The 13976-nt window shown below is 48.2% G+C and overlaps 1 protein-coding gene across 7 annotated transcripts in view; it reads right to left on the bottom strand.

Annotated features, from left to right (window-relative positions):
- OPA1 (OPA1 mitochondrial dynamin like GTPase) overlaps positions 1 to 13976 on the bottom strand; it is a 60589-nt gene that overhangs the window by 25150 nt on the left and 21463 nt on the right. For all 7 annotated transcript variants that reach the window (XM_042456940.1, XM_042456938.1, XM_042456939.1 and 4 more), the window contains 16 exons: positions 13734 to 13787; positions 12646 to 12750; positions 12181 to 12267; positions 11145 to 11258; positions 10929 to 11009; positions 9735 to 9809; positions 9486 to 9557; positions 8607 to 8706; positions 8189 to 8319; positions 6250 to 6322; positions 6072 to 6144; positions 4752 to 4867; positions 4177 to 4241; positions 3511 to 3587; positions 2162 to 2327; positions 1198 to 1350 (listed from right to left, as the gene is read on the bottom strand). In XM_042456940.1, the coding sequence (XP_042312874.1) occupies positions 1198 to 1350; positions 2162 to 2327; positions 3511 to 3587; positions 4177 to 4241; positions 4752 to 4867; positions 6072 to 6144; positions 6250 to 6322; positions 8189 to 8319; positions 8607 to 8706; positions 9486 to 9557; positions 9735 to 9809; positions 10929 to 11009; positions 11145 to 11258; positions 12181 to 12267; positions 12646 to 12750; positions 13734 to 13787 (1542 nt within the window). The remainder of the gene's footprint in view (positions 1 to 1197; positions 1351 to 2161; positions 2328 to 3510; positions 3588 to 4176; positions 4242 to 4751; positions 4868 to 6071; positions 6145 to 6249; positions 6323 to 8188; positions 8320 to 8606; positions 8707 to 9485; positions 9558 to 9734; positions 9810 to 10928; positions 11010 to 11144; positions 11259 to 12180; positions 12268 to 12645; positions 12751 to 13733; positions 13788 to 13976) is intronic.

A 13976-nucleotide genomic window follows, 5' to 3' on the forward strand; every position in this document is an offset into this window, starting at 1 on the left:
AGCAGGCGATGGAATCAACGCCTCAAGGAAGCATTTTGGACAAGGCCCTTTGGGCAAGGAGTGTAGTGGAGTCTCCTTCCTTGGAGGTCTTTAAGCAGAGGCTGGATGGCCATCTGTCGGGGATGCTTTGACTGAGAGTTCCTGCATGGCAGAATGGGGTTGGACTGGATGGCCCTTGCAGTCTCTTCCAACTCTATGATTCTATGAAGGAATTGCTTTTAATTAAACCACTTCAGGTACAGATTTCTGAAAGGCAGCCTCGTCCCAAAATGTAAGCTCTCCAAGGGAGGCCCAGTTGCACATACCAACGCCTCAGAAGGCCAGGCTGGCATGCGCATGCAACAGGGCCTTCAGTTGTGGGACTCTTGCCAAGGGAAGCTAGGCTGGCAGTGGCATTGTCCCTCACTGCTCTGTCTCTCTTAATTTAGTTTCTAAATTACCTTTAAGGATTGTTTTTAGATTAGTATTCAAAGAGTATTTCAATTCTTAAAGTGGGTAGAATTCAGAGACCTCGCTGTGTTAGTCTGGACTATCAATATGGAAAGGGATACAGGGACACCTTTGAGACTAACTGGGCAGAAGAAGTTGTAGCATCAGCTTTTGAAGACTTGGTCTGAGGAATCCTTGGCGTCTAAAGAAGCAGACCTAGTCCATGAAGCTCATGCTCAGCCAGTTAGTTTCAAAGGTGCTGCAAGATCCCTTTGCATATGCAACTCTTAAAAGAGTATTTTGTCTTTTAAGTACATTCTTGAAGGGTACAGTTAGCCCTCCATATCCACGATTCTTTCCCCACAGACTCAATCATCCATGGCCTGAAAATATTTTTTGAAATTACAAAAGGCAAACCTTCCTTTCTTTGTTGTTGTAAATGACGGGACTTCAGCATCCATGAATTTAAGTATCCACAGGGGGTCCTGCAACCAAACCCCAGAGGATAAACAAGGGCCCGCTGTATTTCGATTTGCTTTTAAAGTTTTAGCCTCTGTACTGTTGCAAAGGTTTTTACAGGATGCGTCAGCAGCAGATTATTCAGCTGCATTGCTATCACATCCCTGATGACTCTTTAGCTACAGTTTCAAACCAAACAACCCAAAGGTACCAAAAAGACAAATCAAAACATCAGTGCATCCTTCCTCTTTTCTGCCTCCTAGACTGGCATGACCATGTTTAAGAGAAATGGTTAAGTTTTAAGCTGACCAGGCTGTCTTCTGCCCCCTCATTCCATCTGTGCCGCTTGATGCTCTCCTCCTTGACCGCTTGCTTCAGTTTGTCAAAGATGTCGTCGTGCTCTTTGCCCTTTTCTTCAGTCATGAAGCGGGCAAACTCCTCCTGAAGGGTCTCCCAGGCGACCTGCAAGCAGGGAGACAGGGTCCAGAGGGGATGCTTTGATGGAGAGTTCCTGCATGGCAGAATGGGGCTGGGCTCAATGGCCCTTGTGCTCTCTTCCAACTCTAGGATTCTAGGCATGGAGCACATTGCAACGTTACAGGGCAATGGAACACCACAACTGGTTAACTGGCTTGAATTTATGCTGCTGGCTTCAAGTGCTCAAGGACCTTCTAACTGCCTAAGGCAGAAGGTGTCCAAACAGTCCCACTGAAATACTGGGAGAGCAAAAGGTTGATGTGAGTGGCGCACATCAAAGACACCACCATCAGGTGGGAGCATTTCCAACACACTCTCTTGCAAGGGGATACATGAAGCATTGAGCGTGAAAAAGAGGGTGAGCGCATTTATCCCACTGCTGCCTTGCAAGTGACTTGCAGAGAGAGAGCTTGGAATAACGCAGGAGATTCCACTGCAGAGGATTCTCTTTATCAAGGTGTCCAAAAAGGAGCCCTGGGGCCATAAGGAGCCCTTTAAGATTGCTTTTGTGACCCGTTTTGGGCTTCAGCTCCCAGAAGCTCCTGCTGCCACTCTGGCCAATGGCCAGGGATACTGGGAGCTGGAGTCCAAAACATATGGAGGACCAAAGACTGAAAACCACTGATTAAAAATATACATTCATGAGCAGAAATGGGATTATCAGCCTCCTCTCGCTTGACTGCATCTGGCTGTGTTTTTGGCAGTCTGTGTGCCAAGATGGAACAGGGCCTCCTGGATCCAGTGGAGCAGCCCCAGCCCTGGCCTCCCCTCCGCGGCTGCCTCCCAGAAGCCTCACCTCCACAGCTTTGTTTGGGAGCTGCTTGTCTGTCCACTGCTTGAGCTTGATGTCCACTGTGGTGTTGAAGGTCCCCGAGTTCATGGTCTGCGCTGCGGGAAGGTAGATGTTTTCTATCACATGCGTCGAAACCCTCTCCCACAAGGACTTCTGCAGCATCTCCTCCCTGAGAAAGAGGAGGAAGGGAAGAGTTCAGTGTGTGTCTTTGCCATGGAGGGCCCAGAGATAGGCAGGAGGAAGGGGCTGCCCTGGGAAGAGGCCACAGGGAGGCAGGCAGGGCGGCCTTGCAACCCTGAGCTTTACTATGCCATTGTATTCAGTGGGACCTGAGCATCCTCGGATTCTGCTATGCACCAGAGATCCCTGGAACCAAACTTCATCCAAGGGCCCACTGTGAAAAGGCACCAATCCCAATCCACCCATGACAGCCTTTTGGCCTTGCCAGGCAAGGAAGCAAGGGACACGGTCAGCAAAGCTGCCCAAGGGTCCATCTCCCCAGGAGAAGGTCTGGGCCTCCCCCAGATCTGAGAAGCCCAGCTGCCAAGAAGGGTCTCAGACCTGGGGGGCTCGGCAACAGCCCCCTCCTGCAATGACTGCCAGGGAGTTGGATGACCAGGGCAGCCCTCGCCATGGGTCAGTTCCCCGTCTAGGTCTCAGGAGCTCCCACCGGATGACCATGGGCAAGTCCACTCTCTCAGCCCACTCTCTCAGAGGAAGACCATGGTAGCCTTGCTCTGATCAGCCCTTGCTAAGAAAAGCTGGTGACAGGTTTGCCTTGAGGTCGCAATAAGTTGGAAAAGGCCTGAAGTCACACAATGACAATAAGAAGTACCTTTGAGCTTAACAAGGTCGAAGGGGGGGGGATTTTTAGCATAAGCTTCTGTGGACTATCACCCATTTCTACATTATCACCATCACCATCATTTCTGAATTTGTTCCTCTCAACCTCCGGAGCAGACTTGGGGGCTGCAGTGGGAGCGTGGATGTTGCCCCATCGGCAGAGGGATGTGAACGGACTCTTCCCAGAGTATTCACAGCCTCCAGCACTGACCCGCTTCTGCCTAGAAAATGCCCCAAACACTTGGAACCAGAACAGTCAACACAGGCTGCTATTTCTCTAAAGAGGGTAAGAAAAACAGCCAGGCATTCACAGAATAAGATTGCTATATATTCCCTGGGATTCTCTGATATTGCTGTGTCTTTCTCACATCTTTCTCTCTGTACAATGTTTGTGTGTCTGAATGAGTTTGGGGACCCCTGGCCATTTCCTTCACAGCAGAACCTACCACAATCCATAAGGAAAAGGTTAAGAAAACAGAAGGAGGAGGAAAACCAATCCATTACTGTACCAGTGCTTTGGCGTCACCTGGCTCAAGCTTATGACTTCGTCAAGGATTTCGTTCTTGGCTTTTTCGAACAATTCATTCTGAACAGAAAATGAAAAATGGGATTTGTTGCTACAGACGCAGTAACTTCTCTAAACAAGGCCGGATGGAGCCACACCTGAGAGGCCTGGCGCTGTCAGCAAACGGACCCAACAGATAAGAAGCCACTGCAGTCCTTCGTTTGTCTTTCTGAAGGGCCAAACTGGTGCATTCCAAGTATTGCAAAAACAGCGTGGGAAACTGGCCATCCAAACACCCCATTTCCCCCAGTTTATTCATCTGCTACATTTCTGTCCCACTGTTCCTGAACTGAGCTCAAGGCTGTGTACTACTGTACTCTTCTCCACTTTCTCTTCACAACGGCCCTGTGAGGCAGGCCAGGCCAGGCTGAGAGTCACGCCATACATCTGTTTTTATGGCTGAGTGGGGAACCAGCCATCTCAGGCCAACTACCTAAGGAAAGACCTGTGAAAATGAAGAGGCGGCCTGGTGTCAAAAGCTACAGAGGGGCAGGGCTGGCTGCTCTTTCTGGGGAAAGGGCAGCTGCACGACAACACAATGGCTGCCGAGCGGAGCACCTGCCGGCCTGCCCTGACCCCTGGATCCCTCCCCCTCGGGACCCACACTCACCCGGTCCAGCTCCCGCAAGCGGGGATAGTTGTTCTTCCATTCTGTCTCTAGATTGAAACGGGTCGCTGTGGGGAGAAGACAGAGGGACCAGAGGTGACACTCTATGCTTGTTCCCTCCTCAATATGCCTTCCCTTCAAATATTTAAACAGGGCTACCATATCACCTCTTAACCATCTCTTCTCCAGGCTAAACAGACCCAGCATATCCCTAAGTCTTTCCTCATAGGGCTCCATGGTTTCCAGACCCTTCCCCATTTTAGTTGCCTTCCTTTGGACACATGGCTCCAGTTTCTCAACATCCTTTTTGAATTGTGGAGCCCAGAATTGGACACAATATTCTAGGTGGGGCCTGACCAGAGCAGAATAGAGTGGCACTATTACTTCTCTTGATCTAGACACTATACTTCTGTTGATGCAGCCTAGAATCACATTGGCCTTTTCAGCTGCCGCATAGCACTGTTGACTCATGTTCAGCTTGTTGAACTAGGGGAGCTGTGGAAATCAGAGTGAGATCTGTTCAGCTCCTGAGGATAGGGGCACCTTTCCGCCAACAATTTCTCATTGAGCCCCATTACCTTTGAAAGCGTCGGCCTGCTGCTCGACAGACTCTCGGACCATCTTCCAAAAGCAGTCCGAGACGGCGAGGCTCAGGTTGCGCGTGGTCACTTGGTGGGCCTTCAGCATGCAGTTCCTGCAAGGGACACGGAAGGACAGGACCTCTTACTGGAGTCAAGCTGACCGGGGCGGGCAACTGCCAGGGGCCAGAGGGCTGGACTGGACCCCCCTCCAGTCCTCCCAGGGACCTGGGAGTGCTGCAGCCGCTCTTGTTTTCGGGTCTCTGTGTGGGTTTTTTTGTTCCAAATGCTCCCACAAATAGGAGGTGTACAGCCATTTTACCATGTTGCCTTCCCGCAGACTTAAAATGTTGCAGGGGAGCCAAAGACATCGTGATGTTCCTACACATACCATTAATATTGTTATCATTAATAATATCTTGCCTTTTTTCCAAAATGGCTCTCCATGTAACAATGTAAATGTAACACAACCCCAAAAACTACAACTAAAATTTGGTAAAACATTTAAGTCCTGGGAATCACAAAGTGGTTCATGGGCCGCACTTTCATAAAGAGAAGTCCCTAAAATGTAGACGGGAAGGAGGGCAGCCATGGGGAAACAAAATGGCACTGGAATCATCCCCAGAGCCATCCCTCAAAACCTGACTGCAAAGCCCAGGCTAAAGCACCCCAAGCACACAAGCTCCAAGGGAGGGATGGGGGGCAGGAACTCAGGTCTAACCCAGAGAGAGGGAGAGAGATTCACAATGGCCAAAGTGAGCCTGAGAGCCATGCTCAGAAGTGTCTGAAGGCACTGCTCTGCACAAATGTTCTCATTCTGCCTTCTTCCTACTTGGAGGATGCAGATCCGCAGCCAAGAAGGGCCTACTAGGGAGTCAGGCCCCTTGGACGCAGCGGCACTTACTCCCCGCAGAGGCTTCTAGTGGAAGAGGAAAAAGAGCCCATGGCATCTCACATTCCCCTGCGGATGTTCCTTTCCAGACATGCAATGCACCAACGCACAAGCTCTTGCTTGCCTCCAGAGCAAACACTAGGAGTTCAGGGGCAGATTCAGAAAAAGTATTGACACAGAATTCATAGAACTCTGTAGCTCTAGAGTCTGATCGTCCCAAAGGTCCTTTCGCTTGTTTCATTAAAGGAGGCCCCCTCCATTCAAAGGACCGCCAGACAGAATCGGAAATCTGGTCCTGGCAGTCCGTTGCGAACCACGCTACAAACGCCTAGAGAGACCAAAATGGATTCTGGTCCGCCAGGAATTCTGCAACGGCATGACGCTACCAAGACCAAGACTTTAAAAAGCAACCACCAACATTGGCATACTTCAGAAGTTTGGAGTTTTGGAAAAATTCTTCTTCATATTCTCTAATAGATTCAATACTCTCAGCGTTACTTCCTAGAGAAAGGAAGAAAACAAAAGAGAGGGGAGAGTGCTTAAAATCATCCAACAAGCCCAAGGAGCCCCTGCTACTGGTTGAAAGGGGCAAGTTAGTTCCCTTACCTTTTCCAGTAACGACTGCAAAATATCCAAGAGCTTTCATCGGGAAGAGTTTGCCTTCAATTATCTGCTGGATCTGTAAAAACAGGGAAGAAACCCAGTTCCTCTCACAGTCTGTCGTCGACTCCTTTTACTTGGGACATAAAACAGCATAAGAAAGTACAGAAATGCCGCCTTAAAGATTCAACCCCAAACGGAGCGGACCCTGACCCCACACTTCAAGGGACAGCAACCTAAGTTCAGCTGACTCAACAGATCAACTCTACTTAGTACCAAAGAGAGAATTTAGACCTAAGAAATGTATTCCCAGATACGTTTTCAGAACCCACTTCACCACTTGCATGAAACCAGCAAACAACTGTATCTCACTACCTGCTTGGTACTTTAAAAATAAGGAATAGGTTTCAGCAATTCCTGTCTTTGAACTGATTTGCCAAGACATGGCTTAGGGCTAAGGGATGCTTTTTTGACCCAACCACTGTTTAGTTTCACTTCATCATAGAATAGAGCCTGGCAGCATCCTGATGGGACACTTTTTGCTGTTTCCAGTTTAGGGCCGCTTCACATTCAGTTTATGGCACTATTGGCCATTTGTATTCCATTACCATTAGTACCCACAGCAAAGTCAGCCAGAATAGATTAACGACTAATTTTAAAACCTAAATCACAGCTTAATAATATTTTCCCAATACCCAGAAGAATCTCCAATGGTTAACACAAACAAAACTATAATTTCCTCTGTCATTCCTATTTAACAGATTAACCATATGATAGTATTCTTAAGTATCAGAAACCTCCCAGATTTCTTTCTGCTTACAAAAATCAGACCTTTTCTGTAAACCTGGCAGCCTCCAGTCCTCAACTGTTGTTGTTGTTATTATTATATTTATAAAGCACTGTAAATTTGCACAATGCTGTTCTTAGAATGGATAAAATCAATAAGAATAATAAAACCTGCCAGTGGTTATAAAACCTGATAAATATTCAAGCATTTGAACACTGACATGGAAACCATGAAGCCCTATGAGGAGAGACTGAGGGATCTGGGGATGTTTAGCCTGGAGAAGAGAAGGTTAAGAGATGAAATGATGATAGCCATGTTTAAGCACTTGAAGGGAAGTCATACTGAGGATGGAGCAAGCTGGTTTTCTGCTGCTCCAGAGAATAGGACCCAATGGAGCAATGGATGCAAGCTACAGGAAAAGAGATTCCAGCTCAACATTAGGAGGACCTTCCTGAGAGTAAGGGCCATTTGACAGAGGAACACACTCCTTCCTTGGAGATTTTGGTGGAGTCTCCTTCTTTGGAGGCCTTTAAACAGAGGCTGGATGGCCATCTGTCAATGGGGATGCTTTGATTTGGATTTCCTGCATGACAGAAGAAGGGGGTTGGACTGGATCAGGGCCCTTGCGGTCTCTTCCAACTCTAGGATCCTGATTCTATGAGATGGTGAGTCCGTTCTGGGTTTTAGTCTGAACTTGGGAGCAGTATGTATGTGTTTGGCCCCACGCAGGACAACCCTCTTCACTACCAGCCAGCTCAAGACCGCTTGACCCTAGGCAGCATAGTTTTCCCTCACAAGCCAAGGAACAACCCACATTTGACCGTTTCGCAAGCCCACACTGAGGGGGAAGAAAGGCGGCACAACCTTTGATACTTTTCACTTCCCAAGTGGCATGAGCTGTGCCAACACTGCTAAAGAAGGTGCTGGACTAAATAAATGGATCTCTCCGATGCCTGGAAGGAAAAGAACAGCTGCCCAGTTTCAGCACAGCGAATATGGCTTCTAGGAGAACCATTATCCTTCTTCTGTGGCTGGCAATGGGCTGAATGAAGCTGCCACAACAAGGACACCCTTGCGGCTCCTCCTTCACGTTTCCTGCCTTTCCAGGCGATTCAAAGAGCCCCTGCGAGAGAAAACCCGTTGCTTTCCCCTCCTCACCCGGCTGGGACTGGCCACGTTCTTCTCAGCAAGGTCCACTTTGGTCAAGACAAAGATGGTCCTCTTGCCCTGAGGGTCCATCTGGCTGACTAAGTCCGTGACGATGCTGCGCTCTGCGTCCACAGACCCATCTGGATAGAAAAGGAAAGCCCATGTCCGACTCACAGATTACGCAAAGAAAAGACAAGAATACCTGCCCAAATTAGAGAAAAGCCCAGAATGTGAGCCACTTGCAGGCATCCACCAGAGAGCAAGAAGAAGAGGCCAGCCATTCAGAGGCAGAGCCATCCCTCTCATTCCAGACCCACAAACAGAGAGCCATCATTTGCAAATCCAGGGGCTGGGAATTCAAGTGAAAGAGGTTCTCAGTCAGCAAGAGCCAAGGCAATTCCAGCCCTGAAACAGCCTCCTTCTTTACCTTGGATGCAAAGAATGATGGCGTTTGGGTTCTGCATGTAGGCTTTGCTGATGCTGAAGATGGTTTCCTTTGTGTCGGGAGCCATTCCCGAAGTCACCGTCTGCGAAAATAGACAGGGGAGGATGCAGGGACAGTAGCAACTGGTATAATGGGAAAGAAAAGGGGATCTATTTTTTTTAACGCACCTTCCTTGAACCCTATTGTCATCCAATGTAGCAGAATGGCAGGGAATTCAAGGAGGACATAAGGAAGGACTTGGTGCAGCCACCTTGCCACCGACAGGTACATGTCCCCAAACTTTCTAGGTATGTGCCTGCTCTGAGCTTGAGGAGGGCAAATGGCTTGGGACCCCCACAGCACTCTCCTTATATACACCTGCAGGAAGTCTTTCCTTTGCATCCCAGCAGAACAAAAACAACATCATCGCCTGGGAGGATGTGGGAGCAGGGACTTTTCTGCTGCACCACTCCATATGCAGAACACGGAGGCCAATGGCTGCCAAAAACACTGCCTCTGAAACTGACTTCATCCAAATCCACACATGCGCATTGTTTCAAAGTGTCTTAAAATGTCAATTGTTTTTATACTATCGTCTTCTGTCAAATTGTTCAGTATGCTTTGAGTCTGCTTAAGGTTTGCTTGTTTTTTTACTGTTCTGGAACTGTTCCAAATTGGTTAAATTTATTCTATTTTATGCTACCGGAGCTCTTTAGATATTGGGCCGAATACAGAAGTCCCGGTTTTTTCTCCCCTCCCTGGCTCCAGAGCCAGCCCTGAGGCCCTTGGACACTGTGGGCCAGGGGCGCCGTCCTCCCTGGCAGTCAGGAGGGGACTGCGCCAGTTGTGCCAAGCGCCAGCTGACAAGCCCCGGACACTTACGCTGATGACACCGGGCAGGTCGACCAGCACCATCCTCTGCAGGCCTGGCCCTTTCACACTCAGGGAGATGGTCTGCAAGAGAAAGCAAAGCAGGGAGGCTACAGAGCTTCCTTGACGGGAGGAAGAGCAGCAGCGGGACAGGGCTCAGGGCTACCTTGCTCTCCTCCATGCAAGTGATTTTGGGAAGGAGGGCAGGACAAGGCCCCTGAGGAAACGGAGGGCATTTGCGGCCCCAGCCCCAGCCCTTACCTCTGAGCTGACTGTGCAGCCTTCGCTCACACTCTTCCTCATCCGGATCTCAATTTCATTCCTCAAGGCTGCCAGCTGCCAACAGAGAGAGAAAACAGCCAAAAATGTGGAATCAGACTCAGGATGCTCACATCAGACACTGGCTGCATTCGTTTTATGCAAATTGGAAAGGAACTCTTCAAGGGACACGTCTGTTCTATGTCCCAAGAAAACCAGAACAACAGAACAGAAACAACTTCCAGACGCACAGAGCATATCCTCTCCCTCCAACCCCATAAACAAGGCTCCGGCAGCAAGGATGGGAAACACGTGGCCATTTTGGGATATTCCTGAAGGCCACTTTTAGTCCACAGGAACCTCCAAATCACCTCTGTCCAAAAAACACCTTTTGAAACAAGCAAGAAATGCTCACTTTAATGGAATTGACATGCTTTGCTTCCACCGCCCACACTGTGCAATCTTTAAAGAAACACAGATATTTGGGGAAAGCTACTTGTTTAAAACATGGCAGCCTGCTTGCTGCTGGGGACCCAGTGACTGGAACACGTAACCCCAGTTTTATTTTATCTCCGGTGGCTGCTCATTTGAGTTGCAAACCCAATTTGAAGTGCTCATAAAGGCCCACAAAGCCCTAATGTTGTTGGACTCCAACTCCCAGCATGCCTCACCCACCAGTTAGGCTAAGGTACACATGGGAGTTGCAGTCCAACAACATCTGGAGGGCCACGTGATTTCTGCCTCAGTTTTGAAGAAATTTTACCAATGAGGTAAACTTGCTGCCAGGCAGTTGCCATGCAAGACTATAATCCTCTGAGCTCAAAGGCGAACGCACTCCGAGGGTCCTCCAGAGAGAGACACAGGAGACGCAAATGGAGGCTGCGCAGGAGGTGCTCTTTACTGCCAGGTGACCATGCGTCTTTTACCCCCCCCACACCCTGTTGACCCCCCTGGGTCCCCCAAAGGCTCAGAGCCATCCCCATGAGTTATGTGTGGGCAGGCAGCCCTTTTCTCAGGCGCCCAGGCTGGCCAGTCGTCTCCATGGTCAAGCTTAAACTCAGACCCATGCTCCAGACCTCAGAGCCCTTTTACCACAGGGGTGTGTTTTCTCACACTGCCCCTGTGTGGACAGGGCACTTTCCAAGTCATGGACGTGTTCCCACAAAGCCAGACAGTAAATGACCGCTTCCGACTCACGTCTTCCTCCTTGGTCAGGTCAAACTCCCGGGAACTGTCCTTGAACATAGCCACGTGGTGCGGGCCTTCGCTCAGGGTGACCTAATGAACAAAGGAGAAAAGAGCAAGGACCTCTGAACAGCTTTTGTGGGAACCGTAGAAGGAAAAACCAAGGGTTGCCTTCCAAATGGTAATTGTCTAATACTTCCAGTTTCCGCTGTCCTGCCACCTCCATACCTTCACAGGGGAACGGGTCATCATTTCTCCAGAGCCGCGCGGAAAGATCCGGGCTTGCGCGATCATTTCAAGGACGCTGGTTTTGCCGGCACTCTGGTCTCCAACCACCACAACCTTAAGCAAAAATATACAGTCACTGTCTTTTAAACACATACTAAAACATGACTTTCTGTTTTCAGACAACTACAGCTTTTCCCCAATCACCCCATAAATCTTATCAGGACAAATGGATTCTTCAGTGATGTTTTGAAGGGAAACAAAGCTTTTCAGAGCTCCAATTGTAGTTAGAGAAAAATACGAAAGCCGAGCTGTTGAAAGCAATCCGTGGCACAGAATGGAGTTCGGAGGCTCAGGACAACAAACAAAAGCATGTCTCTACAGAAAACGTAATTAAGGCTCTGAAATTCTCTGTCCCGAGAAGCAGCGACTCAGGAGAGGCCTTCGTACTGGAACCCCTGCCCTTGAAGACTTTTGGCAAGCAAAGCCTTCCTTGACCCTGACAGGCTTCAGAGAACCAAAGGACTTTAAAAAGCCTGCTGCACATATTTTAACTGCACTGTTTGTCCAGTTGCTTTTTAACATTTTTACTAACATATTTAATAATTTAGTCCCACTTCAGTGAAGATCTTCTGTATGTTTTACCTATACTATATTTGGTTTAATTTGTAAACCTCCTGAGTCCCAGTTTTGGGAATAAGTGGGGTATACATAGAGTTAATAACAGCAGAATTTAAAGACATAGCTGTGTTCGTCTAGAAAATCAGTAGCACCTTTAAGACTAACTGTGGGGACAGACTAATGGGCAGCAGAACTGCTTCGTGTGATCCAGCTCGGTTCTCCTCCTCATGCCTCTATGTTTCTGCCATGCCCCTGAACTAGATCAAATATTGCTGCCCATGTTCTAAAAATCAAGTGGGTATTTCCCACAGAATTCCCTGAGCATCGTTTCCTCTTCTTCATGGCTGAAATGAAAACCCTGATGCTCTGCCAGCCTGCAGGCAATGCCAAAGCTGCTGGATACTCTTTGCTTGCTTACCCGAGGCAAGTGATCGTGGGTGTTATAGCTGGCGTCGTAATCCGACAAAGTGTCCAGGACTTCTGAATACATGTCGATCAGGGACTTCTGAGGAAGGAAGGGGAAAAGCTAACTCAAGTGAACCGAGCCAAAGCCAGTCTGAGAAAGGCTAATTTCAACCTAGTTGTAAAAGCAGGCCACTGTTTCCCTGCTGACCATTGTGCTTTAATCTCAGAGGCCACCAACGGAAGCTGGCCCTTTCGTGAATAAGGGATCCTGTCTGTAAGAGCCAATTGTCACTGCCAAGGTAAAATGCCCAGGAGGCATTCATACTACTATATCAAGCTATAACATCGCCCTGGAATGAAAGGGAATATTTTTATCCATCGGAGTTGCTGTGCAAAGCAGGGAGCAAAGGTATTCAAGGGCAGCAGGGATGATCGGGAGGGAGGCACGCAAGGAAGGCACAAAGTTTGCTGGCTGTACCTTCAGCTTTCTCTGGTGAATGCCCTTGTCGTCTTTCTGCAAAACAATCTTCCTCAGCTCCTTATTCTCCTTCTCTAAACGCTCGAGCATCCGCTGGTACTTCAACTGCAAAAGCGCAAACGTTAAAACCCAGAGGGCAGGAAGGGGGTCTGGGGAGGTTGAGGATGGAGAGGAAGAAGGGGAGGGAAAGCTCTCTGCTACTAAAAGGCAGCCATGGCTCCTCACTTGCTTAGAATCATGGTCTCCCAGCAGAGCCCACTCTATAGCTGTTTTCTGGCTCTGTGGCCCTGTTCCAGAAAGGCTTACTCCTGACATTTCGCCAGCATCTGTGGCTGGCGTCTTCAGAGAAATAGCCCACTTCATTTGTCTGGAGAGGTAAGAAACCAAACCAGCTTTTTGATAGAATATATTTTATCTATAATTCTATAATACAACTATAATAATAATAATAATTGTAAGCCGCTCTGATAGCCTTTGGGGCTGAAGGGCAGGGTATAAATACGATAATAATAATAATAATAATAATAATAGAAGGACCATCAGTAATCAAACATTTTGTTGTATAAGCCAAATCATTTTGGCTGTTGTTAATTGTTTCCATTTTCAAATGATGACCTCTTCCAAACTGGAGAAAAATGACAAGTTTGTGTGTGTCCCTGATGCCAGAAACATACAACCTTTTGACACAAACAGAGAGGCATTAGAGGGAGTCCAGGGAGGAATGGAAGGAGGAGTGATCAGCGCAATGAAAGACAAGCACAGGTTAAGAGCCTCTGACTTGAGGAAATTCAATCCTATTTCCTTCAGTAGGGAAAAATGTATTTATTATAGAATTGCCACTTTGAGTCGTTCCTGACTTCTTCTGGCCCAGTCTGGTTCTTCATACATTTTCAAAGCGTCCTCTCTGCATTTTCGGAGGCCAAGAGCCTTCAGCCAAGTGTGGCCCATGCCCCTTGGGACGCCTGAGACTATTGTAGGGGGCTGTTGTAACCCATATTGCTATGTAAAACTGTGGAGGATGAGGAGTTCACATGAGCCTTTGTGCTTTGTCTTTTCCCAGCCCATCTGGCATCAGGTGAGATTCCTACCTGAGTGCGCAGCAGTTCTTCTTGCAGCTGGTCAACCTTTTCTTTGTCGGAAACCTAAGGCAGCAAAAGACAAGGGCATAAACAAGCAGGCTTTGTTTTCTGTCCGTTTCCCAAGGAGCATCCAGTCAAACTGATGGCTTGAGACAAAAAGCAAACTAGGGACAGAGAGAGTTTCCATGCTCTTCTTGCTTTTTAAAAAACTACAGCCTATTCTTTTTAATACTAAAAAGCCACAGTCCATAG

The sequence above is a fragment of the Sceloporus undulatus genome, chromosome 3 (genome assembly GCF_019175285.1).
Source record: "Sceloporus undulatus isolate JIND9_A2432 ecotype Alabama chromosome 3, SceUnd_v1.1, whole genome shotgun sequence".
Lineage (NCBI taxonomy): Eukaryota > Metazoa > Chordata > Lepidosauria > Squamata > Phrynosomatidae > Sceloporus > Sceloporus undulatus.